General features: G+C 32.8%; 2 protein-coding genes across 2 annotated transcripts; both read right to left on the minus strand.

Annotated features, from left to right (window-relative positions):
* Positions 1 to 7,307: 7,307 nt before the first annotated feature.
* Positions 7,308 to 14,121, minus strand: LOC148610334 (uncharacterized). The gene is made up of 7 exons (XM_088542810.1): positions 13,792 to 14,121; positions 12,853 to 13,020; positions 12,521 to 12,586; positions 10,851 to 10,916; positions 9,849 to 9,977; positions 9,447 to 9,551; positions 7,308 to 7,934 (listed from the first exon to the last, which is right to left on the minus strand). Exons 1-7 carry the CDS (start codon positions 14,114 to 14,116, stop codon positions 7,774 to 7,776), a joined length of 1,020 nt encoding a protein of 339 aa, XP_088398936.1. The 5' UTR covers positions 14,117 to 14,121; the 3' UTR covers positions 7,308 to 7,773.
* A 4,653-nt stretch (positions 14,122 to 18,774) lies between these two features.
* LOC148610335 (uncharacterized) lies at positions 18,775 to 23,406 on the minus strand. Its single transcript, XM_088542811.1, has 4 exons — positions 23,287 to 23,406; positions 22,060 to 22,137; positions 21,268 to 21,322; positions 18,775 to 19,769 (listed from the first exon to the last, which is right to left on the minus strand). Exon 4 carries the CDS (start codon positions 19,639 to 19,641, stop codon positions 18,775 to 18,777), a length of 867 nt encoding a protein of 288 aa, XP_088398937.1. The 5' UTR covers positions 19,642 to 19,769; positions 21,268 to 21,322; positions 22,060 to 22,137; positions 23,287 to 23,406.
* Positions 23,407 to 27,556: the final 4,150 nt, after the last annotated feature.

The raw sequence follows: 27,556 nt of genomic DNA on the forward strand, positions 1-27,556 counted from the left end.
ATGATAACCCAATTCTACATTCAAAGGGTCAAAATAAAGGAATTACTGTACCGAGTCATTCAGTAAAAAAGTCATGTTGGTAAGAGATACATTTGTGGGACCATAATACCTCCTATCAGTGATGAATATACAAATACATGTTGGTAAAAAATGGTAAATCTCTTACTAGTGGTAAATGAAGAAAAATACATTGGTAAGAGAGTGATATATCTCTTTTAAGTCATGAATATGTAAAACATGTGGGTATGAGATTGGTATATCTCTAACCTATGGTTTAGTATGTATAAAATAATAGAAATTTATGTGCCATGTTCTTAATGATTAAGTTAATAATAACTTAAGGTTACAAATAATGTATCTCCAACAATTGGTGAATATAAATAACTTTTAATGTGTCAGAATGGTACACCCCTAGCAGTTGTTAATATAGGAAACCATGTTGGTAAGAGATTGGTATATCTCCTACCAGTTGTGGATATAGGAAACTATTTTGATAAGAGATTGGTATATCTCCTACCAGTTGTGGATATAGGAAAATATGTTGGTAAGAAATTGATATACTCCTACCAGTTGGGGATATAAGAAACTTTGTTGGTATGGGAAACACCAGTTGTGGATATAGGAAACACCAGTTGTGGATATAGGAAACTATGTTGGTAAGAGATTGGTATACTCCTACCAGTTGTGGATTTAAGAAACTATGTTGGTATGAGATTGGCATATCTCCTACCAGTTGTGGATATAGGACTTGACTTTTTATGAGCAACTCGGCGGGTGTTTCTAGAAAAGCAGAGGACGCTTACCCTACCGGTGCACCTGGTCCATGCTCCCAGTTTTTAGTGGAGTCCGAGTTCCTCATTTACTTTTGTTACTTTGTATGATGATCTTAGTTACTTTATGTTCTTTGTTGTGTATGTCTGTTTTCCATGTCTGGTCTTTGTCCCTGGATTACATTCTTTTGATTACCGCTATAACCTTGGTTCCCTTAATTACTCTTGCTATCTCCTTTGTACGAGCTGTAACTGTTGGAGTATTGACTGTGTGACAAATCCTATCCTGGTTTACAAGTACAGTTGAATGCCAGGCAAAATCAGGCTCACAATTACATGTATCATCTCCTGCTGACTTTGCTCTAGAAAGGGCAACAAATAATGCACCTGTATTCCTGGATTCAAATGACATTGAACCAGGATTTATGATAATATAATTAAAAGATTCCCCCTTCCCTATGGTCATGCCTTGGCATTTATGAATTGTAGTTGTCGACCCAAGTTTTAATGGAATCTGTTTTCTTACACAACAGTTACAAGGACATTCAATTTTTCTCTCAATAGGGAAAATAGGAACAACTTTTGGGTTTTATTCTATGAAAGCAGGACCTCTATAATTATCAAATTCAACCATAACAACAGATGGCAGTGCATTTTCTGGTCTTTTACCCCTACTGTGTACAATATAAATTATTTTTCCAACAGAGCCGTTAAACAAGCCATGTGAAACACACAGGTTAATTGGAAGCATCACTTTGGCAGACTTGCACAAGTATACTGTCCTTAGCAGACCACCTGATTTATCACTATCAGCAGACTTAGTGTGATAACCCCTATTTTGAGATTCTATTTTTACAATTGGGTGAGTTTCATTTAAATGCAAAAGTTTCAATTTATTATGACCCCAAACCTCAACATGTGTAGGAAAAACAAATAAACCCTTTTCAGACATCCTGTTTAGTATATCAGCTCCATATTTCATCTTTAAATTGTGCCATTGAAAATTTTGCAACCAACATGTTTGTAGAGAGGTAGCCTTATATTTTCTTAATGCCAATAGAACTTTCAACTGCTTTTGGTCTTCAGTCTGTCTCATGATTTGCTGTAAATGAACAGCACAGTTAAAATCATTCCAAACAAGAACCCCATGCATTGAAGCAGGTATTTTTCCAGATGAGTTGTATACTGGGGAATCTAAAACTGGAGGTAGCTGAACATCATCTCCAAAAAAAAAAAAACGACAACTGGTAGACCACCCCATGAGACATTACAATTTTTACCCTTTTCAACACCGTATCTACACATAAATTCCATCCAACCCAGAATTCATTTTAGAAATATCAACATTTGGAAGATTTAGTTGTGAATCATTTGTAATCAAACTTGATTCCTTAACCTCCTGAAGCCACGAAGCACCTTAATCTAAGGGATATTGGAATGAAGCTTCACTCCAATCAAAATCAGGACCCCATCATTATAAACAAAATCATTCTGACATTCATCAAATTCCTTGCATGGATGAATTAATTCCATTCATTCAGGTTGATCATCCATAACTGATTCTTTGTCATTTTCATTGTCATTGTCAGCACTAGTTTCATTTGCTTTTTGTTTAGCTCGTTCCACATCGGCTTTGACAAAGTTAGGGCAATCATTTGAATCTAAAAATAATTTCATTCTATCAACCCAAGAAATATCTTCAGTTTTAGTATCTTTTAAACTGCAAATTTGGAGTTTGTAAAATCAACATGCTTCTACAGTAGTTTTCTTCAAGAGGCCAAGATGCATTTGAATATCCTGTTAAAACGGGCACTTTTCCATTTTTGCAGATAAAGCTATAAAAAGATGAAACATCTTTATCGTCCCTCTGTAGATATATATCTAAAGGAGTATGTTTGTAACTTTTAAATCTGAGCCATCTTTTTGTAAAATGCGAGAACCAGATAAGCTTATATTTTGAAAACTATGACTTGATCTATATAGGGGCAATTTAGATAATTAATAAGATGCTTCAACAGCAGGGATGTCTCTTTTTACTGTATTCATCAGAAGTTTTGTACATAGAGATTTTGTAGATGAACTAGTGGTTTTATTATCACAATTTACAATGTTATGAAAAAAGTTCAACTATAGAACCAGTGGGTTGATAACCTTTGCAGGCATAGCCAGTAACATATTTTTCAACTCCTATGATTTCATCTACAGAGGGGTTGTCAGGGTCACTTCTAGAATGAATGAGAGATACATCCCCATTTGCTCGCCAACCTTGGGTATGGAATTTTGAATGCTGAACGAGGATTGGATGGTCTCTGGCCATTTCAAGCCTGAGAGAACCATATTTGTCAGTTTTCAGTGTTGGCGTATCTCTCAATTCTTTACCTGGGGAAGATTCACTACCAAATTCTATCCTACATTTTTTTGTTTTTCCCAATTTGGAAGTTAAGCAATAATCAGAACAACTATGTGTATTGAATCTATTGTAAGTAGTAAGTGATCTTCAAGTAAGGACTCTTGTGATGTACTTACATCCATTAATAACTTAATAAGTGAGTTTTTTTCCTCAGGTGGTTTAGGGGCAGTGCCTTCTGGAGGAGGCCAAAATTCTTTCTTGGGATTACCATCTGCATTTTTTCCAGCTGGATGAGATGCAGTAAGGCCAAATTCAGAGGCAGCCCAATCATGTAGTCTTGCAGCACATTTATCATCTGACAACCCTTCCTTTAAAGCCTTATTAATAAGAAAGTGTGGTTCTTGGTCATTTCGCCAACAGAGCCCATGCCAATGAACCATACCTCTTGACTTAGCAAATTCTTGCCTATACCAAAAAAATTTAACACCAAATGCTGGAGACATCACATCATGAAAGTAGTTAAGAGTTCTAATATCAAAGTATTGGGCAACAATGTGGGTGTGTTTTTGTAAAACATCAAAAAAGTACAGATATGTCTGATAAATCTCTTTCTTCACCAGTAGTTTCCTTTATATATATTGACAAAAGTCGTTTTAAGGGCTTAAAATGATATTCTGCACAACTACCTGTAGAAAAACACGATGGCAATCCCTTTTCTCATTTATTTGAACTGAATCAAAGCTCTTAACTCTTTTGCCCTTTGTGCCCAATACTGAGAAGTACCTCTTAATGATGCACCAAAATAAAGAATTTTTTTGGCAAAAGAATCATCACCATTTTAAATTTTTTCATTTAAATCAGAAACAGTCAGATGTTCATCACCTAGGTATTGATTGGCAACAAAACAACCACATTCAAGTGCCTTTTTTTCTGCTAATCATATTGTGTACAATAAATTTAAAATAAGGATGTTTTGCAAAACGCCCATCTTCAAGTAAGTGTTCAGCCCAATCTGCCATATATGTAACAGTTTTAGCAGGATTAATAAAAAATTCACCTGTACCATATGGAAAACGAGTGGGGAATGAAAGAGTACAAAAATATTGAGTTGTAAATTCTGACACTGGATCATTATTGCGAGTTGGCCATTGGAGGACAAAAGAACCTTTTTTTATTTACAAGTACTGTTTTTGGATTATTTTCCCCAAGAACATCTTTAACAATTTTATTTACTTCCTCTGAAATATTTACTTTGGGATCAGACAAAAGTACACCTGAATGTGTTGTTCCTTCAATTTCTCCTGGGTTAGTATGATCAGGAGCAGGTCCTTTATCTTTTTTCAAGGAACATGAGTCTTTATTTATTTCAACTGTTAAAATATTTTGTAGTTCACCATTTTCAGGGAGAGAATTTAATCTGTCCTCTCTGATTATAATATTCCTAAAACCTGGATTATTATTTTTTAAAAAGTGTAAAGCATTCTGAATTTTAATGCGACGAACTGTGTAGTCTTTTGAAATATCATTTTTACCAATTTTACGAACTCAGATAATTTTTATTTCACGAGGAAGTCGTGAGAATATTTGAGCAGGTTCATTTACCTCTTGGGGAAATCTTACAGAAAGAGTAATCAAGGGAAACAAGGTTATAGCGATAACCAAAATAATGTAATCCATTCATGTATCAACAGCAAGTAAAATTTGGGGAAATATGTTCTAAAATACCGTCTTCCATCCTGCAGGTTTTCTTACAATAACTCTTGGATGATTGGTATAAAATTTACCTAGTAACTGACAGCAGCTTATTGAAAAGTTTCTTATTTATTGTGTTACCTAACTGTCAAGTGTATGAAATCTTTTACCCATTATCTGATCTGTCGAGCACTATCTTGTGAATAGTTTTAACCTTTACAAGCAGTATCTTCTATTTTCTAAATTACTATACAGATGACCATGTTACTAGTACAATAATTGTATTAGTTATCAATACAATTTATTGAATGTCTATACAACACATCTGAATTTATATCTATTTCTTCTTGTTAGTGTCGGTCAAGGAGGAATAGGACAGATGTCTTGGATGAGGATCCCACCATCAATGCACGGTAAAAAAATCGAAATCATTTGTGATTGAAAGATAGAAGAAATGATTTTCTCATCAAATGGTAATCAGGAAGGCTCAGATCAAGATTAGAAATAAATTCTTGAAGCTTATGGCATAAAGTTATTCCAATAGTAGGTTGACAATGGCAATATATGTTCTTGTTTATAAGAGATGGTTCAGATATACCCTATGTCTTTTATTTTATTTTTTTTTAAAGTTTGGTTAAATGAATGATTGCAAGTCTTTTGTAGATTTTATTTGTTTACATATCATGGTTTGAATTTGGAACGATAACTTAGTATTTACAATTTAAAATCAATCTCTAGCTTAGTACCTTTTTTTTAAAAGTGTTGTTTAATGCTTAATCTTTCTTTATCACCAAAACTTTTTCTTTTACTTACTTATTGAAAATTGACAAATTTGTTTCCCAGTTATAGGGTTTATAGCTATAGTTCATTGTTTGTAATGCATTTTATTACTTCTACTGCTTTTAGGCATTTCGGTCCTTTTATTTGAGAAATATTACTTTTGGATAGATTTAAAAACTCAAGTTCTCCATTTCTTACAAACAGAAATAGGTTAACAGGCATTTTGTATTCTATTGAATATCTGGAATTAGATACTGTAGTTGATATAGGTTCTAAATATGGATACATTCAATTAATTTAGCTGATAATGAAAATTATTTGTAGAACTAATATTAAATACTAGTAATTGTGTTGGCAACTTGTCAATGTCAAAAATGTTTTCAAACCAGTACTGGTATTATATTTTTGTATGGATCTCTGAAATAAAGTAATAAAGTTAGGTATGTTTCACAAGTCAATAAATGTAAAGTAATCATAAGAAACTATTTTCTTATAATGATACTATAATGATTTGCATGTATTTCATTAATATTTTGTTAGTTTAACCCAAGGGCCGAAACTTTCTTGGTACAATTCTATTTGGAATGAAGTATACCTTTAAGGAATACAGTTAAAAGGGAATCAATATCTTCTTTTATGTGATCATACTTAGTTTATTAGAGTTTAAAACTTACAGTAAATTTCAGCACCAAGAAGGTATCAGGGTATTCATTGTTTGTTCTCTTCTCTGACTGACGAGGCCCAAAGAGAATAAGGTTTAAAAAGCTTGTTTGAAGTAGAAGTATAGGATTGGAAAAAATATTGTCAAATATAGTTGAAATGAAAGAAAATCTGAAATTCTTAAATTCCCCTTTGTGCAACGGGTTATTATTGTCACCATGTACTGTGCCTGAAATGAGCAGACATATTAAATACATGGATAATTAAGCAGTCAACATGTGAAAGGGAAGTGCTATTTCAGTTTGCATGGCTATGTTAAGAGTGGCATGTATTTTGTTTTTTGTTTCTTTTGTTTTTTTTTTTGGTTGGGGGGGGGGGGGTATTTTGTGACATATGGCCATGTCAAAAGTCAACATCAGATTGATAAGCATCAATATTATAGGTAGGAAAGTGCTTTTTACGTGGCAATGTTAGGGATATAGTTAGATGTAATGGGCATGTAGGTTTTGGGTGTATTTCAGGTATTATGGCAATGGTTTCAGTCCAATTTGCATCAGATGTGATGAGAATTTATGTTCCGGGTGGGAAAATGCTATTTCAAGTAGCATAGCATTGCACATTACAGTATATATCAAATGTGGTGAGCATGTATGTTTTGGGTTGAAAATTGCTATTTTACGTAGTCTGGTCATCTTTCGATAACTGTTCGAATAAGATACGATGCGCATGTATGATGACACAGTTGTTTGGGTAGGTGTACTAAGCATCTGTTCCTTGCAGGCATATTATATCTTCATTTTTCCTCCTTTCATTATAAAGAAATGGGGACATTAAGGGTCACTGGTGGGGGCAAACACTATCAGATTGTTCATTGATTACTGTATGCAGCAGAATGATTTTAGCCTTCTGGTGAAGATCTGTTCTGTGTATACGATTACAAATTAATTGCACACATTTCTTTCAAAAGAGGATTTTTAGTGACTGCTGCTTTGTTGAGAAATAACTAAGTAACTTATTTGGACAAATAAGATTTCCAAAGCACGATATCGCACTTCTTTATTCATAAAAGATGATCGTTATAAAACTTACAATGGATAAAAAAGAATAGTTCATACAATGACATTTTTTAAAATTTTTTAAGCACTAAGGATATCTTTGCAATGCAGATATAAAGCCTACTACTATTGTTCATAAAGAAGTCCTGACAAAAATTTACCTCACACAGGCGGAGGCAGAAACTAAATGTAATAAGTATAAACCAAACCTGTTTTACAGTGAAAACATAAAACTCCATTTTGCTTCCAAGGCAGGATAGCGCTCATATTACTTGATACTGCACTATATCTAAACAAACTCGAGCTTCAAAGATGTGACAATACAGTGGTTTCAATCACGCATACACAAGGATTATTTATTATTCCAGCTACTTCAATATGCAGAAAAGAAAATATGTGGAAATAAGTCTTCTGTACATAAATCTTCTGTCTACAATACTTATTTACAGAAACAAGTGGGGTAATATCAGTGTAGTATCTCCATTTCCATACTATGCAACATTCTTCTGCATTTAGCTCTCTCATTGAATAATTTGGTATGGATTTTGCTTACTTTTTCCTCCTCTGGAACATTTTTTAAGAAGCTTGCAGGCTGATTTGACAGAAACTTTTGAATCATCTTGCGACCTAAATCAAAATGTATTCATAGTTAAAAGGTGTTTTTTTTTTATTTCACAATCAGGCTATTCACGCAAAACTGCGAAATTAAGGGAGTTAAAACAATGCATTAATAAAGATTGCGGTTGCAAATATAAATTTTCATTTCAAATGTTTCGCACCTAGCTCCACACAGTTAAATGAATTGTCTCCCAAAAACAGTAGTGATTGCAACAACACGGTTAAAGATTGGATGCAATACTGCTATCACAACAATTACCAACTCAAAAGAGTACTTTTAGGCAATCTTCCTAAATGACACTCGATTTATTGACTTGTTTTTCTCAAACAAATCACATAATTTTATTTTATTGAAGCAAATTAACCGTAATGTCTTTCGAAGTTTAGTTTTTTCACCTGTTTACAAAATTTAAGTGAAACTGTTGCCCGAAATAAGAAGGTAAACTTGTAAATGTTGAATTTGTTGAACAAAAGAATGTAACTGGAAACTGAAAATAGAGCAGCGCTCATGATGTGGGATTTTTAACCTTACTCAAACCGGTTGCAGTATCTCGCATAAAATACCTTTGATCTTTGATATGGTAAATCAATACCACATCAACAAAGAGGACAAAAATATCAAAACATTTCTTTTTTTTTTCTTTTTTTAAAATTAAGACTTCAAATAGTATCTTTACAAATGGTGACTTTGCAAATGGCTGTCTTCAAAATCAACAGGTTTATCCCCATCGCTGCTCCTTCATAATAGCTTTATATGTGTTGATTGATAATCACGAAACTTATCCTTTGCAAAAACGCAAAGACCTTTGTCAATATGTTACCTTTCATTAAAAAAATGACAAATATACCATAGGCGAAGTTACAAAGAGGAGGATTATGAAACCGTCATAATCGGATTTTTGTAACATTTACAATTTAAATTTCAGACATAATTAAAATGAATGACGCTTGTGGCCCTTAGTTGAATGTGAACTTGCTGTTGCTGACAAACAATTACGGAGTGTCATACACAATTTTGATAGAGGATCACTCCATAGTCCTTCAAATAAAAACTGTGCATAACACAGCATGATACGACAGCAGTAGTCGAATCCTGAACAATTGGTGCAAGTGTGAAGCAATAATAATTGTTGACACACTTAAGCATAGGGATGTACAATTTATTTAGGACACAACAACTGGTTTGGACATTATATTGTACAAAATTTGAAATTCATTAAAAAAAACTTTCAGAATAAGACCAAACATAAAAAGTCCAATTAGCAGTCGTACAGAAATGCTGGACAAGCTGGACAAGAACATTATTTAATGAATTTCTATGAGGGTTATTTGCAATAAAAAGTTTTGATTATTTACGAGTGTCTTGTGTTTATATAAATTGTTCATGCACACATTGTACTGTTTATCCCAAAGTTTGCATGTTCGATATACCAGACAGATTATAACAACAGGATAAGTGACCAGGAGACTTTAATTTACTCGCTATGCAGTTGACAAGGGTTATGTCACATTTAAGTTTACCTGGTAAGGATCCCTTTGTCCCAGATTTTGAGAAATCATGAATGAAGGTCTTAAAATTTTGCTCCACAATTTTTTCTTCTTCTTTTGTCCACAAAGCACGAAATTCTGCAAGAAAAACGGAGCTTGTTTTATTTTAGTTTAGTTGCAGAAAGTTGCCATATATTATTAATGATAATGTTAAATAGTGCAATGCTTTTTACGTATTTACTCCGAATCTCTCTCTACCGGATTGTGTATCGATGTTGGTTATAATCATGATACTGTTGTAAGCTTTTCTTTTTTAATATCTATTATTGCCTTTATAACTGGATGAAAAGCTGACATCATTCCTAGGAAATTTGTATAAAATGTAAGAAGTCGGAAAGACACAGTTTGCAACAAGATATGTATTACTTAACATACTTCTCTTTTCCTTTTTTCCTTTAATTTCTTTCGAAGAACCAACAAGTTCTTCAAGTTCTTTATGACATTCATTTCGATCATTTTCACTGTCAATCTCAGATTCTTCTGATTCGTAACTTGAATCATTGTCTTAAAACAAACGTAATACATTAGCTTTGTTCACGAATTGGCAAAGATGAGAGTGTATATGTTCTTGTTTCTATTTTCTACATTAATATTGTTTTATTTTATTTCAAGTTTTCATTTATTTGAAATTGTAAACGTCCACAGTTGATCACAACCCCTATTACAATGTTTCATTGATGGACCCTTTTCCGATTCACCAGCATTAATATCATTAAAATGTTTCTTGTAATAAGTTTTCTTATGTATAGATATTTTATCCGACTTTTTATGGCAGAACTTACAACAACAAAATCGACAAAAAAACACCAAAAAGTCTAGAACTCAGTGTATGGAAATTTATCAACGACATAAATTATCATTTGATCATTTGAACACTTTCTTTTCCAGTTCCAAGCTCAATAACTTTTTAATTTGACAATACAATGTTTTGGAATCGATTCCTAGTAGCTTTGAAATCTTAACTACAAAGAAATATATGCATGCTGATGTTCATTTAGCGATCGATGATATTGATATGGACGTTGCGCATATAAGTTCCTTAAAACTAAAAAACTTACTCAGATTGAATTGATGGTACCTTATATTTACCGGGAATAAGGTAAGCTCTTCATGAAAATAAAATAAAAAAAAAAAGAATAAAAAAAAATAAAGAAATAAAAATAATTAAAAAAAACCTCTGAGTCATGTGATAGTGCAGAATATTATCCTCGTATTGAACTTTTTAAAACTACATCAAGTTCCTTAAATTATAATATCTTAAACCGACCCCCCTGCACTGTCTGAGCCACTTTTTGTTAATTTGGCTCAGAATTTTGCAACTTTGATGACTCATTAAAATGTGTATGAACAAAGTAAATACGTTTGAAATCAAGATACCTTTCACTGTTAACTGCCTTTTTTGTTCTGTGTACGTCTTCTCAGATTTGTCGTTTTTCCCTGAAACTAGAAATAAAGATACATTGTGTAATAGTGCAGCGGACGGCTAAGGATTTTCTAACTTTAATGGGCCTAGAGGGTATACGACTATATCATGTCAATGGAAAGATAAATCAATGTAGTTTTTTAATACCATTCTTTTCTAACTGAAATAGTAGCAGAGTTTTCTGCTATTTTGCTTTAATTAGAGGAGAGGTCAAAGATCAATGGAACCCAATACACTTTGATTAGTGATCATTGTAGGTATCGGAAAACAAGTAACATGTAAAGATCACATGTATTGAATTTCAAAAATAAAAAAAAGTTGATTTGTTAATCACAGAGCAAAAATGCCCCTAAAATAGTTGCATTTTAGAGCATTTTCAATAATTAAGAGATAATAAAACACCATAGAATATTACAAGGTATATCTATGTATTCATTACTTAATTACATATAAAATAAACACAACGGTCTCGATTCAATCTGCAACATAAACTTTGCAAAATGAGTTTGAAGTTGCAAATTTTCACATATTCAAACTATTAATTGTATTAAAATTGTTTTCGGACAATTTGTCTAGTTTCTGGACTGTTTTATGAACAAGAACCGCGTTAAGTATCGAGTCTACCTTACATTTTGGTGAAATGGCTTAAGGTTTTGAGATATATTTTTGTACTTACAAAGGCATCTTTGTTCTGTGATTAAATTTTTAAAAATTCTATACAAGAGACCTTTGTATGTTACTTGTTTCCTAATACCTACAATAAATTATTTCACTATGTTATCAAGTTGTATAGATGTCGGTTCATCTTTGACCTCTCCTCTAATTATTGCGAAATAGCAAAAAATACTTTACCATTTTTCACTTTGATAAGTATGATATTCAAAAACTACATAGATTTATCTTTCCATTGACATATGGTATATTAGTCGTATTCCCTCTAAGATCATTAAACTCGAAAACTAAAGCACTTTTGATACCTGTTCGCAGCACCATGGAGTAGAGGAAGTCAATCATAAAATAAAGTTAGAGACAGGGATAAGGTTCAGACGGCCGTTATTTAGAAATAGTTAATAGTATACCTGACGAGAACTATTACCACATTTCTCTACTTAAATGTTGTATATATCTAAAGGAAATACATCCCATAATGTTTAATACAGATTTTTAAAAAGTCTATTTACGGCTGCCATCGAAAATTTTTCATATTCGGCACAAAGTGTTGGATATGCAGTGGAACATACACCTATACCGCACTCAGTGAAGAGATCATTTGAACGGATTTTGAATATTACAACATTAAGAACTTTTTTAGAGAGCCCAAAGGGTACAGTTTCAAATAAGTTCCCCGTGGTGCCAGCCTTTCAATTTCCAATCAGCATTAAAATTTTATTTTGTTTATCATAGATTTATTTGCATATGTAAAACAATAACATAGAAACCAAGAAATTGTAATGATTATAATTGACACGCAAAATTGCTATCATTTTTATCACATTGAACATTTTGTTATTGTCAATAAGTTATATGTTTTTATGATTTTATTGTTTAATGTTAGCAACAATCTGAGACTAACTACACAATTAACACTGTACATACTTAGAGATAATCTGTGTTATCAACTTACCTTTCACAATCAATTGTGGTTTCTTCACTTTTAACTTCACTTTAGTGAAGTGTCTTTTCTTTGAAACTGGAAGTAAAGGTACACTTTATAACGGATAGTAAAGGAATAGATAGCAGTAAATGTACTGCCTTAAATCCTTAAACTTGGTAATAAATATAATCAATATATATATAAATATGTCAATGAGGAATCAAGGGAACAAAGATTCAAAGGGAAATCAGAAGAATATAAATGTATATTTTATAATGCAAAAAAGAGAATATTGAGGATAAATCAGTAAGTGATTTACAAATTTAAAAGTTGCTACAGGACAACAAAATAATTAGTTCTACCTGCTTCTTCTTTTGGATTGTCAAAGTCTTCCTCCTCTTCATCTTCTGAATTACCAACAATATCTGAGTTTTCTGAACACCCCTCGACTTCCGATCTAACACCGCTTTTTCCTGAATTTTGGACATGATCTTCTGAATTCAGGATTCCTACTCCTTTTTTTTGAGTATCTAAAACATAAGTCTATCTCGTGCCTATCGTTCAGCTCAAAGAAAAATGATTTAGTAATATTAAAGTTCAAATAACAGTTAAACAGAAAAAATCATTTTCGAGAAGATAACACATTTTTTTTAAAACATGTTGACAACATGTTTAAAAAGTCTATAGTGTGTGTACATGATGGATGTAGAAATAATCAGGATTCAAAATAAATAAATAAATAAATAAATAAAATAAAATCGAAATAGATATAAAGAAATGAAATTTTATGTAATTAATAAAAAAGTGAAGCTGTTGTTTACTCAATTTAGTGCTATGAAAATAGATTTTCTAAAGATTCGAAAATTGTTACATGCAAACGCATTGCGAATAAACGAGAATATGACCATTTTAACCATCTAAGTTGATCACACAGAAAGTAAAAACGAGTAGAAACGTGAAATAATCTGTACTTTGTTCTCTCAGAAATGTTCTAAGTACACGTAAATGCACCATATCCAAATAAAACAGTATAAGAAAAACAAAAAACAAAAAAAAACAAAAAAACAAAACAAATATTTGGAAACCCATATTAACGATATGTGAAGAGTATACACATTTGAACAAAAAAATCTACTTAATGATTGTTTTTTTCTTACAAAACAGAAATATTAAAGTCAGAAATCGTATTTTATAGTATGGAAATATTGGTTTAAGGATTTCTATATGCTCTCTTCTTATAAAACCATTCATGCTGAACCGTAATGAAACTTTAACTTCACATTTTTACTTCCCAAAACTACCTGAATCCAATGACGTGAGGAATTTTCCAACCTTAGTTACTTCCATAACTGCCATTGGTGCCTGATAAACATTTTTATTTATCTCCTCTGAGTGACCCATGTGTTGGTAAAACAGTTCTCTTTCATTCAGTGGTACATCCAAGCTTGCATAGATTGTTGATGCTCTGTGTCTCATTGATGTTGCCGTAATGTTTTGTGTTATATCTGCTTGAATCATAATATTCTTTACGGCTCTCCATCCTTTTACATGCGTGTTTGAGTGTTTTGTACTAGCAAATAAAAACGGATTAGCTTTGTCGATGTTAGCATCTTGTCGTATTGTCATATCAGCGATTTTCAAAATTCCAGCTAAGCAGTCCTTGGGAATCAAAACTGGCACCATTTTCTTCAAATTTTTGCCAGCTTGGTATGCGACTTTTATATCTTTGAAAACCCTTTTTTCCATAGGGTCAGCAATAGCTTTTGCTTTTACATTTTTGCTTATCCATTCATCATTTTCAGCATCCTTCCATTCTTGGAGTAACAACCTTCCAGGCTCTCCTCCTCTTCTAGCATTAAATAAAGTTAGACGACATACTAGAAGATCTCGTAGTGTAACAAAGTCATTACCAGCCATAAACTCATACTGATCTGAAGTCAAATCATGTATTGTCTTCACGTTGTAGTTTCTTAATTCTGCAATGACTTCTTCTTTTGGTAGACATTTTGGCTTCCTCAAATTAGTTTGCCTGACCATTTCGCAATTGTACTGAGCTTCACCAAACCACCTGTCCCACTGCAAATTCAGTACGGATTGAAATTTGTCAAACTGTTCTGCTTTTGCTGGATCATCATTTGCTATGTGAAAACCTTTTAGAATGAGACAAACATTTTTTATGATATAGCCGATGGTTCGACAAAGTCCAGATTTTAAAGAGCCATCTGCCTTCCGTGTTGATTCTAGTAATGCTTCATGCATGAATTCCATGTTACAAACATTAAACATATGGTCACAAGAGGTTATATCTTTACCTTTTTGCTTAGCTTTCTCTTTTGCAAGCAGAAAAAGTTTTGCTATGTTTCGCATGTCTCCCATAAGTTTCTCACGAAGAGTTTGTCGTTTAACAATTCTTGCTAATACCTTGTGAACTCGGGAAAGGCCAAATATTTTGATAAGATTATCTGACTGACATACTTTCCCTACATCATCATTTCTAAACTTGGATAGAATCATCTGATCAAATGTTTTCCTCTCTTCAATAGTAAATGTGTCAGTCGAAGTCAAACATGGTGTCAGCATTGTTATTGGCAATGCATATGCTTCGAGTTCTCCTGGACAAACAGCTCTGTGAGTAGACATATTACTTTTAACATAAAACCCCTTACAAGAACAGCACATAGATATTTTAGTTCTTGCACTTTTTCGCTCTTTTAACAAGTGCAACTGTTTGTCCTTGATGTTTCGATTTAGTAATACTTCTCTATTTTTAAACAGAATGCCTTCTTTTTTCATGGTGTTAAAAACCTGATGCCTCATTGGTTCTGGCAATGTCATGGCATGGGCAACTCTTGGTTCTTTGTGATGGACCTTTTTAATATGCAACGATAACTTTGACATAAATCTATGGCAAAATGGACATGGTCTGTATGGTTTTTTCCTTTTTGCTAAAAAAAGAAATGCACACGTTTTACCGAGTACATAGGAGCTCATTTTAATATTAACTCGTCAAATAAAGTAAAGTAGTGTGTGTTTGTAATAAAAAGAAGTTTTTATATAAAAATTAACACGGGCATGTAGTGTTTTTGTCTTACTGATTGGTAGAGTATTTTATAATTCACAACCAAATCACAAGTAAAACACTTAAGAGGGCTGAGTATCACACTCGTGGACAATATGAAAAACTGATAAAAAATGTTTTTGACAGTCACATTTTTTTTTATTGTAGTTCTACAGGAAAATAATTAGCACAGAATCCTTTCAATACTTAACCAAACATAATACATTTCTCTAGGTTCCTCAATACTACACAACTTACCAGTAGTTTGCGTAACAGATGTGCTCATCCTACTGACCCGATCTGCTAATTCTATCATTTCAATCTGGGCCTGCATACTCTCAATGTATGTGACTTCTGCAAAAATAAAAATGAACTTCTAATATTTTTTCCTTTCTGTCAGACGATTTTGAGACTCTATAACGTTCCATTACATGGAAAGTTAATCAATAGTAGTAATCGATGCGAATAGTTTGGATATCGATATAATTTTAATAAGAGACAATCTTGGACCTGTTTCATGTGTATTTTTTTAATATCCCGATGGGCCGAATAATATTAGACAATGTATTCCTAAATGAATTTATTTTTTCCCTTTAAAGTGTTTTCAATTAGTTCTAGTACCTTGTATCAACGTTTGGTGCCAACAGTTACCCAAAAGCCTCTAACGATAAACATTTATATTGTAATTGATGTTGGACAAAAGAATAATTATATAAATGGACAAAAGTGATGTTGATAAGTGAAATGGCCTCCCAAATCTTTTAATACACACAATTGCAGCAACATTCTATTTCTACAATTACCACCGGTCAATTGTTCTATAGATGACTTTTCTCTATGATCAGCCAGATGCAGCATTTCAATTCCTGCTGTATTACTATCTATGTACGTAATGTCTGAAAATTGGAATTATATAAATATACATTATTGTTTACATGTTAAGGAACAGTGGTTCTAAGAATCTTACAAATTCTCTGTTTTTTTTTTCATTTTTGTTAATAGGTTAATATATTGTGATGAAATCATTTCAGTCTATATATTCTAAGGAAATAAATCAAATCGAAAATGCAATAGCTATGATACATGTAAGGGAAAACAATTGACCAAACTTTACGATAGACGTGATGACTTCTCATTCAGAATTGTCAACGCTCTTTCCATCCGTGGCAACATCCCTTCAGCGTACATAGTTTTCATATCACTACTCAAATGTTATTCCAGAGCTTGCCGAAAAATACGCAGACTTTTTGTATCGCACTAGACTTCTACCAAGCAGGCTTTTTGAACAGGGTTATGTTGCTACAAGTCATCACTGCAAAAGTTTATGGTCGTCAGCATGAACTCGTGGATCGTTACGGTGTATACATCTCCGCCATGAAAACAGATTTGTTCAACGTGTCATAGTTTTCCTTTCTACTTTCGACTACTCTGGACTCCGGATGGTTTAGAAAAGCACTAGACTCTTATCCTATCGCTGCATCTATCCATGCTCCAGGTTTTAGTGGAGTCAGATTTGCTCATTTACTTTTGAAACTTTGTATGTATTATTCTAGTTACTTTATGTTCTTTGTCGTTTATGTCTGTTTTCCATCTCTGGTCTTTGTACCTAGATTATATTCTTTTGATTTCCGCTAGAACCTTGGTTCCTTTGATTACTCTCCTATTGTATTTTAGTGTTATTTACTGAGTTATCTCTCGTAATTATGAATTCTACAACACTATCAATGCTTTTATCTCTTACAAAAATATTTCCATGATAGGCAATAAACATATATAATGTTATTGAGGTTGGACGAAAGAACAGAAATGGAATGAATGAAAAGTGATGTTGATAAATGAAATGGCCTTCCAGATCTTTTAATACACCGTTACAACACCATTCTTTTTTTTACACTTACCACTAGTCAATTGTTCTATAGAAGATTTTTCTGTATGATCATCAAGATGCAGGATTTCAATTCCTGATGTATTACTGTATATGTACGTGATATCTGAAAATTCGTATTTTTATATATATTTAATATATATTCATGTTATATTATAAATAGCGGTGTTTCTAAGAATCATGCAAATTTTCTGATATATGACTACCGCCCCCTTTCCTCCCAAGCAACACATTTTCATTTGTTTCTATTACTTACTTTATGTGTCTACGTGAAGAAATGTGTAGTTATTCATTTCAATCTGTTCTAAGGAAAAAGATCATATCGAAAATCCAATAGTTTCCATTGTATTTCAGTGTAATTTACAAACTTATCTCTTAATATGAATTCTACAATACAGTCAACTTTATTTCTAAATAAAAGGTTTTGGATAGGCAAATGTAATTTCTGTTTACTGTTCACTGAAACAATGGAAACAAAATATCAGATGATAAAGATATGTTGGTTTTCCAACCATTAATCTTAAGCAAGGGTTATTGATGAATACTCTCCCCAAATGGTCACTGTTTGCGTAAATAAATCATGAAGACAAAATATGTACGGATAATGTTCCCATTGAAATTTAGTTTTTAAGTTGGCATCTTTCCGCAATAATACTTTTACAAAAAACCAAATCATTCCAGTGCATTGATGCACTCTATGATTTGAAGTAAAAAGTGGCTGACTTATCCAGCGGGAGTCCGAAAATGTGAGAAAACCTACATTTACACATTGTTTTAAAAATCTTAAGTTTTTCAACACTTTTTTTAAGTCTTATGTTCGAAAAACGCACTTGATTAAAATGTCTACTAAAATTAAGTTTAATTTAAGTACAGCCTTGCATATCATTCCTTCCAAAATATATTATGTATCTCTGAATAACAAAAACCTAGAATATAGATTGATAGTTTTCTTATTTGAAATGTGTACCTTCCTATTGGAACTTGAAAACTGCAGTGTAAGTATATTTGTTTTCATGAGACTATAAAACGGATCTCTATGAAGTATAATGGATATAATGATCAATTAGCATTTTCTTACCGTCTGTTTTACTCAACGTTTCACCGAACGACGCTGACTGATTCTGATTTACATTGTTGTACAGATGAATGTCTTCTTCCGTTAGATACTCTTCAGCTTCTGAAGTATCAATGAAATTTTCACACCGATAATTCATCTCTGTATTCCGCATTTGGTGCATCTGCTTTATGTCTTCCTTTGGTTTTTGAGTTCCGCCGATTCTGTTACTTTCACTAATTTGTTCGGCATCATACATTGCATGTGACCTTATATCTGTATTTGCGTTAAGTTTTATTTGCTGGGGACAATCCACAAATCACAACTTCCAAGATTAAATTTGTATTTACAATACCATTCATTTGTTGTTGATTTTCATTTGAATTTTTATCAGAAGAAGCAGTTTTATATGTTTGATCTAATGTTCCAGAGCTTCCATTTGTATTCACCATCTGTATTGTGTGTTTGACAATATTCTTTCGTTTGACACTTTCATCTGCATCCACTATTCCGTGTATTTGTTTTTCGTCATACTCCAGTTTTGTGTTTCCAATTTTATTCATTTTATGTGGAAAATCCTCTGTAATCGGGCTTATACCTGTAATTGTATTTTGCCAACTTTGGTGATTGGATCCAACTTTTAGCTCAGAATTTTCATCAACATTATCAATTCGTGTGTGACAACTATTTTGTCCAGAACTTTCATTTGTATCTTCAATTTGATTTAATTGTGTGGGACGAGCATTTGGTTCAGCGCTCATATCAGGTTTTTCAATTAAAATTATTTGGATATAACCATCATTTGATTCAACACTCCTATCTGTATTTTCAATTTGGTACATGTGCATGGGTCTTTCTTTTGGCTCATAATTTTCATCAGTATTTTTCATTTGATTTTCATCAATTTGATTTATTTGTGCAAGACCACCCCTTGATTCAAAGGTTCCATTTATGTCCGCACTTTTCTCCACTGGTACAGGTATTCCAACTGAATCCTTAATTTGATATATTTGTGTTGCTCCATTCTTTGGTTCAGAGTTTCCATCTGTATTCCAAATAAGATTTCTTATTTGAATACCATTATTTTGCTCATCAGCATAATTAATGAGATTATTTTTCTTCAGACTATCTTTTAATCCTGGTCCCTCAACCATTTTTTCCCTTTGATTTTTTTGCTGTACATCATCTGCTTTATTGCTTAAAACTGTAATTGCAGTTTGCTGAATACTTTTCTTTTGATTTTGACTTTTATCTTTTTGTTTCTTCTTCTGTGATTGCTCAACTTAAAAAAAAAAGTAAACAAAAATAAAAAGGATAGTAATATATAGAAGATGATGATGCTGCTGTTACATCAAATTTGATATCGGTAATCCGCCTCTTATCAACGCAAATATGAATTTCAGGTATCTGTATACCTTCTATTTAGAAATAAATTTTGTGTTACTTTTAATTATCTTTCATCCTTTTTTTACTTCTTGTTCATATGTGAGTTGATTTTACTACTAACATAGCATTGTTGACAACCAAGACTTTATTTAATGTAAAAATGGAATTTTTTTTATCCTTCCCCTACATTTCTGCAGTAAATACTTAACAATAAAGTTTATGACAGCAAAGAAAAAATCAGGAAGAAACACACACACACACACACACACACAAAATAACTATATTCGTCAAAGTCAAGGAGACTTAATTGTGATCTCGTACCTATTAATGAAACATCAATCACTTTCCCCGTTTTGTACTAAAATAACCTAGAGTTATAGTGATATACGCATGTGCCCTTAGGGTTATTGATGTTTGAACTGTGAACACCATTTAAACTCATGAGAAACAAAACTTATTGAGGAATTAAATAACATTGTGTAAGTGGAATGTGAAGCAAAAACTCCGGGATCTCATCCTGAAAAGATAAAATGTGTGGAATTTCAAAACCTCAAATATAGCCAAAGCCGTTTGGTGTTATTTGAAACCGGTAACGTTTCCTTAATGAATGCAACATTAAGAAGTCGGGTATACGATTTGCCTTTGTTCCCGCAAGCTGTTCCGATCAGCTTCAACCATCAATAAACTTTAATGAGATGATATCAAAAAGCAGTTTCACCTCCCGTATATATATGAGTTTGCTAAGCGTTCTGTAATATCGAAAGGATGGCGATGAGCATGCCCATGTAAAGTTAGACTTGCGTGCAACTGTTGTTAAATCCATGCTTGCGAAATAAATAATTGAAAATTTGAAAAAAAGACTGACTTTACAAAACGTTCATTTGAATCAGTTGGAATCCTTGTCTTAGCCTCTTGTGTAACTGTTTACTGGTGCATGCACAGAGACGTATTTGTGAATGGAATCATAAATGTTTTGCACTAAAATTATATTTAAATTGGTTTGATTGTCAACATTAGAATATGAGAGTTTACAACTACCATAAAAATTAAGCAACACTTTCGGCGACCATCGATTCGAAAACCAAACTTTTCGAGTTGGGGTTACTTCTGCGGACATTTTACAGGCTAGAAATTAGCGAAAACAATCCCAACGCAAACAATTTCTACTTTTACATTACATTAAACTAAAATGTCGACCAGTTTGAATCTTGTTTTTCAACAATGCCGCGCTGGTGATAGCATTATTAAGAAAACTGTTTTGTCTGAGTAATTGTGATGGTGAGAGAAATGGCTTACTCTCTAACAAACAAGAGCATCTCACCGGTCTGTTTCTAACTGGTAATGAATCTACCTTGGTTTTGATGTCAGAAAATCACCAAATCTATAAAACGTACCATGCAACAATTCGTCGCTGTCGATCTTCAGCAGTTTCACATAACATGGCTTCACCTACAGAAGTATGATTCACTTTTGATATTAATGATACGGATGTAGAAGTACACGTGCCCTTTCATACATAACATTTGTAAAATAGAGATTGTCTGAAATTGCCCAAACTTGCTTGAGAAAAGCTAATGTTTCCCTTTTTTTCATCGCTTTGAATTTGCTTTCTGATTATATGTCTGGTGATTAAAGTCTCAGCTGGTATATTTTGTAAAAGTTAACAAGGCATAGAAAGGAGAAGACAAGAAACAGAATAAATAAGTTCGTAGTAATTGTTTTAAGTCGCCTTTGAGAAATTCTGTAACTGTCAAGTTTATTGGGAAGTGATCAAATTTGTGAATATTATAAGAAAAGCAGAGAATGATAACCTAACCTGTGCATCTGACCATATTTAAAGCTTTATTGGTTGTTCATTTATTGTTTGTGTTGTATCTATTGTACGTATTTTTGTTATTTCATGTCTTTGTTGTGTGTGTCTATTTTCTTTTGCAATAACAAATGTGATATTATTAGTTATTGAATCGAATAAGATTTCCCTTTGAATCCTGCTTCCCTTAATTGCTCTTTCGAATGATCAACTTACAAACTATTCACCTTTTTTTGGGTCAAGAACTGTGCTACTCTATTTTTATTATGTATCAAGAATGGTCACTTTGTTTATATGTATACATAAATTGATTTAAATTTTGGTACAAGCACATACATGTGAAAAGCATCACCGTTCAACTACAATATGCACTTACCACTACAGAAGTTTGCTCCTTCTTTTTCAATCTTTGTGCAATCTCCTTGGTCAATGAGATGTTTCGAGTGTGTCTTTGCTGTAAATAAAAGAGAATTTTTTTTGTATTTGTTCTACAGAGCATAAAGAATTTAGTTTGTTTGTTTGTTGGGGTTTAACGTCCGAGCAGCAATATTTTAGCTATATTCAGACGATAAACATGAAATTGATGATAAAATGAACATTAAAAAATGATCAAATGAAAAAGGGGTGGGACACAAGGACAATGGGGTCGATAAATTTTCATTGCCACTGGAAATAGGGGGAAATGGGTAGGGTCGGGCAATTTAGCCTCCTGTGGCGAAACCCTATGGTTCCTACTCCGGGAGAATACCACAGTAGAGTCCTTTAACGTGCGAGGAACTTGGCATCTTTCCCAACACGGTGCACCACTATGGTTTGCGGTCAGGTTTTCAGTATTATAGCCTGACAACCCCAGCATGTAAGACGCCAGGGGTACCCCATTCCACCACCTGGGGCACACATTCCAGTTGCTCTGTGGGCAGAGCGCCCTAGCCCCTGGCTAGGGTTCTGAGCACTATTTAGTCGCCTTTTACGACAAACTTAGCGCTGCTGCAGGCCTATTCTTTTGACACCCGAACCTGCACGGGTCATAAAGAATTTAGAAAATGTAGATTATTATCACTAAATGCATCCATTCCCGGCGGCACTAAACCACTGAATTTAATTCATTCAACTTTACGCAAATTTACAATTTCTTAACCTAATAAGTTAGATAGAGTCATGAAGGTAAATGGTAAAAAGTATCCAATATTTGTCGTTTATACTAATCATATAAACAATGATGTTCCTGCTCTTGGAATCATTTAATTATTAATCAAAGGGTTAACCGATTTTTTACTGAGATCTTGATCTTCAGCTAGATATCGGTGGAAAGTTCCAAGGCTTCAAAATGAAAAAATAAACATTGAAAAAAAAGGGTTTTCATAGATTTTCATTAAATTTGTATGTAGTATTGCAGTCTATAGTATGAATAGCATTATTGTAGCTAGTCTTTGACACTCCCTCCAATGTATTATTACTTGTATAATATGAATTATATAATATGTATGTCCTATCATATTCGCACGCGTTCTATGTGTGGTATAGTAATAGCTACATACAAATTTGTTACACAGTTCAGCAAGTTTCTCTGACGAAATTACGAATACCAAGAACAGTTACTTACATTCAGTTAATCAGTTTGTTATAATCCACGTTTTTTTTAATTAATATAATGTACACGTACACGTACTTCATTTTATCAGTATAAGGCACGTGTACGACAATTTCCACATCTATTGTCGAATCTTTATTCAAAACCAACGATGTGTGACATAGAAGTCGGGAATTTTAAAAGTTCACTTAAACGATCGTGTCAAGTATTCAGTTTGGAGTTCATTGATTTATAATTATCGAGGTGCATGTGGCTGATACTTGCAATAGATAAATTGTGATATTATACAAGATATAGAATATTTTATTAAAAAAATGGGAGTTTTTCTTTGTCTTCAATCAATCCCTGGGTGTGAAAGGTGTAAGATATCAGGGAACCTTTACAGGGGCGGATTCAGGATTTTATATTAGGGGGCGCACAGTTAAAATTTATTTGAGGTTAAATTTTTGAACTATTCTTCTAAAGTGGGTGCAATGTAGATATCTTTTGTGGATAAATTAGCGAGAAATTAAGGTTTCCGCCTAAAACCGCCTAAATCTACCCCTGACTACCCATGCTTTGCAAAATTTTAGGGGGGGGGGGCGCACGCCCGACACGTCCTCGCCTGAATCCGCCCCTTGCTTTATATAGCTACCCTGGGCTAAGGGGAGTTTACTGTATTGCAGGATTTGTATATAAACTGTATCTGAATCTTTAAAAAAAAGAATTCAACGACACGACCAAAACCTGAGGGAAGCAAAACAAAAACATACTGAAACACCTATATACAACAGAATGCGCCACGATTATATTTAAAAACTGAATGAAACAGGCAATAATGCATTTGTAATTCTAATTCCAACAAAATATAAGAGACACCAAGTGCTTTGGAAGGGTTAGCATGTATTGTCATGCCATTGGCACCGATATATTGCTAGTCGAGTGAAACAAAGCTGTTATAAATGTCAAGCGTGGTGAAAAAAAAAAAAACAATGGAAGTACTGCTAAAAGCGAGAGATTTCTCCGAACCCTTGGAATAGAAAAGCGCGTTATGCATCTATATACAAACAAAATTAAAGCAACACTCAGAAATGAAGTAGTTTTAATGAAAAGTCTTTAAAGATTTAATTTTCTTTGGGTGACTTTTTTCATCAATGATAGTAAAGTTTAGTGCATATTTTCTAGCTGCAAACACTTATATAACAAAGTTAAAACTACCGAGTTAAAACATCTAGTCTGTATTAACTTGAAGACTTCCACCTCTTGATCCAAAACAACAAAAAAGATATTTGAAAGAGTGAATACTTAATGTCAGATGGGGAAAATCATCCCTTTTGATATGCACAAACATTACATTAAATGTAGTACTTTAATCCTATTCCACAAGACTTTCTGTATTAATATTAAATCAAATGAATAAATCTACATTCTCAACTTCTCACTATCCAACTGATGATACTTTACTGCAGATTAATAGTAAATAAGTATTTCATATATCAGTATTACGTTTTTGAAGAAGATATTCTATTAAAGTGGTGAACAGTTTCTTACATGGTCAATAAATACTATTTCTGGAATTTATTTATTTATAATATTATGTTATAAACTGTTCCAATTGAGTTAATTACGCCAAACAAAAATATGTGTGTGTCCTGTTTCAAGTCTGAAAAAATAGGGTTGGTAGGTTGGTTTTTCTTTTTTTTTTCCTTTTTTTAAATGAAAAAAATTGCCACTGTATGTCTAAATACAAACAAATACCAGTTTTGTACATTGTCAATTTCGATATGCTGTTCATGTGTTTTAAGGAGTAACCGCTCATCAGCAGCATTAAAATCAAATGTATAGGAAGATCAAAATTGTACTCCTATTTGATTTTGGAATCATTATACTAAATGCCGTCAGTACAATAGGCTCAGGAATCCCACTTTGTTCACCGATTTTCCCGCCAAAAAGTGAAGCGAATGTCATCCATTTTCTTTTATCAATTCTTGCATTTCGAAGTGTTTTAGACACTTTCTGATGGGACAAGCATTGTTAATTGGATTTAATTTATTCTGTTAAAAGGTAAATCTGATTTTGATTGTATCATATAGTTTAAAAGGGCCATGAAACCTCTATGTAGCTACGTGCACATGGCCATGATTGTGTTTACCTTTGACCAGATTATGAGAGTAGATTATCTTAATAATATATTGACTTCAGATTGACATCTCCTGTAATGATATTGTGAGTCACGATCACCTGGTCTAATTACATTTGATGGCTTCAGTCGTAAATTGGTTTTGTTCATTCAACTCTGATCAGATATCACCACAATCGTTTAATTAGAGAGAATATGTGTTACTGTCAAACTTTCTGTCAGTTTTAATATACAAAACCTAGGCGCAGAGAAAACCGCCAACAGGTTATTTTTATTGACAGATCTAATAGAAATCGCGAATTGCGACATTGGCGTAACCCTAATCCGTATCCGTTTCAATGCCAATATTGATTGTAGGGAACGTAATATAAGTACTTCATTATTATGGTAAACATTAGCTCTAAAATTTATGATTTTTGCCGAAAAAAATGCTAGGGTCGGCAATTCGCTTTACACAACAGGGTCGGTAGGGAAACCGGAAACACACTTATTTTTTTTTTTTGGCCTAATGCGTGCATTAAATGAAAGTGAAAGTTGAAAATTGTGCCTATATAAAAATTTTTCTTTTGAATTTAATTTAATACAAATTATCAAATGCATGTATTGCCAATGACAATTTAGTTTACAAATGTTATTGCGCCATTATAAGGTCAAATACATTTTCGTCACACATACAGGCATCTGACAATTGTTACTTACACATATGTTTTTGTTTTAGAGAATCCATAAGTAAACATTTTATACAAATTGGAATACATGTTTTAACACTATAGTTATAATATTTTACAGAATGTTCATTTTTTATGCTTATTAAAAAAAATCGCAAATTTCGTTCGACCGTGATAAGCAAAAACAAAAATTTGGTAATACTCAATGCCAGAACAATTTATTTGGATAAACCATACCTGAAAAAAAAGTCAAATATGTCTCTAAATTAATGCACCATAGATTAGAAAATTTAAAGCGTAACAAAGCCACATTTAAGGAGATTCCTAACTCCTAATAAAAATACCTTTCCTTTGTAACGTACATAAAACATGCTGAATAACTCATAACGTTGAAAAAAATGTATAAATAACATGACAAATTAGTTTAAGTATTAGACTGAGAACTTACCATCATTCGTCCTTTTCCGATGAATCTAACTTAGCTCTTTTATGTTATATTTATTATGCAATCAGATGTCTTTTGATTGGATATAGTTTAATTTTCCTCTATGGGCGTGTACAAATACAACTAGTTGATATAATATTTGCTCTATCAGTTTAACATGATAAATTTTACGTAGCTAAAAGAAATGTCAAAACATCATTATACTACCGCAAACTTATTAGGGGGGCACGTATCCGTCTCACCGTACGTCTGTTCACATACTTTATAAGATCATCTCTTCTTAAATGCTTGATGGAATTTTGATGAAACTATCAGGGGTGGATCCAGGATTTTAGATTAGGGGGCGCACAGATCAAATTTCACCGAGCGGAGAGAGATGAAAAATGTTTTTAAGGTTAAATTTTTGAAATATTCTTCTAGAGTAGGTGCAATATAGATATTTTTGAGATAACAAAAGCGAGAAAGTTTTAACCTAAAACCGCCTAAATCTACCCTGACAACCCATGCTTTGCAAATTTTAGGGGACGCACACCCGCCACGCCCCGCCTGAATCCACCCCTGACTATACATAAAGTATACCATATGCAGATGTACATAAAACAATGGCTCTTCGTTACCATTCAAGGGGATATCAGGACTTTGTATGTAACTGCGGGGTAAACCTTTTTTATCCGTTATGGCGTATTTTCCGGCAAAACAAAGGAATGTTTGAAATACAAAGACCAAATATTTAAAACCGTTCTTCCCGAAATCGGTATATAAAAATATTGTGAAAATTTTACCAGCAAATGTGGTGAAAAAACTATTATGTTGCTTAGAATTTGGCTACCTATAATATTACAACAATTATCACACGCCTAAACTTTTGAAAGGAAATTGATGTTAATAAATGTTGAAGTTCAGCAACTTCTTCTTTTATAATAGGGTGTTAATAAATCTAACAGATTAATAGGTGTCAAATTGTGCATAATGACAGAAATTTCCTTTCAAGTATCAAAATCTATGAAAATATTAACAATTTCACTTTTATTAAATGTTAGAAAGTCCCCC

The sequence above is a fragment of the Perna viridis genome, chromosome 8 (assembly GCF_037379345.1).
Source record: "Perna viridis isolate PV_CMFRI_1.1 ecotype Kerala chromosome 8, ASM3737934v1, whole genome shotgun sequence".
Lineage (NCBI taxonomy): Eukaryota > Metazoa > Mollusca > Bivalvia > Mytilida > Mytilidae > Perna > Perna viridis.

Coding starts and splice junctions, on each gene's coding strand:
- LOC148610334 (XM_088542810.1), bottom strand. CDS start 14,116: ATGACAATACGACAAGATGCTAACATCGACAAAGCTAATCCGTTTTTA. Junction 12,587..12,852: donor CAATCCAAAAGAAGAAGCAG/GTAGAACTAATT, acceptor CTTTACTTCCAG/TTTCAAAGAAAAGACACTTC. Junction 9,978..10,850: donor AAGGCAGTTAACAGTGAAAG/GTATCTTGATTT, acceptor GTTTGTTTTAAG/ACAATGATTCAAGTTACGAA.
- LOC148610335 (XM_088542811.1), bottom strand. CDS start 19,641: ATGGTTGAGGGACCAGGATTAAAAGATAGTCTGAAGAAAAATAATCTC.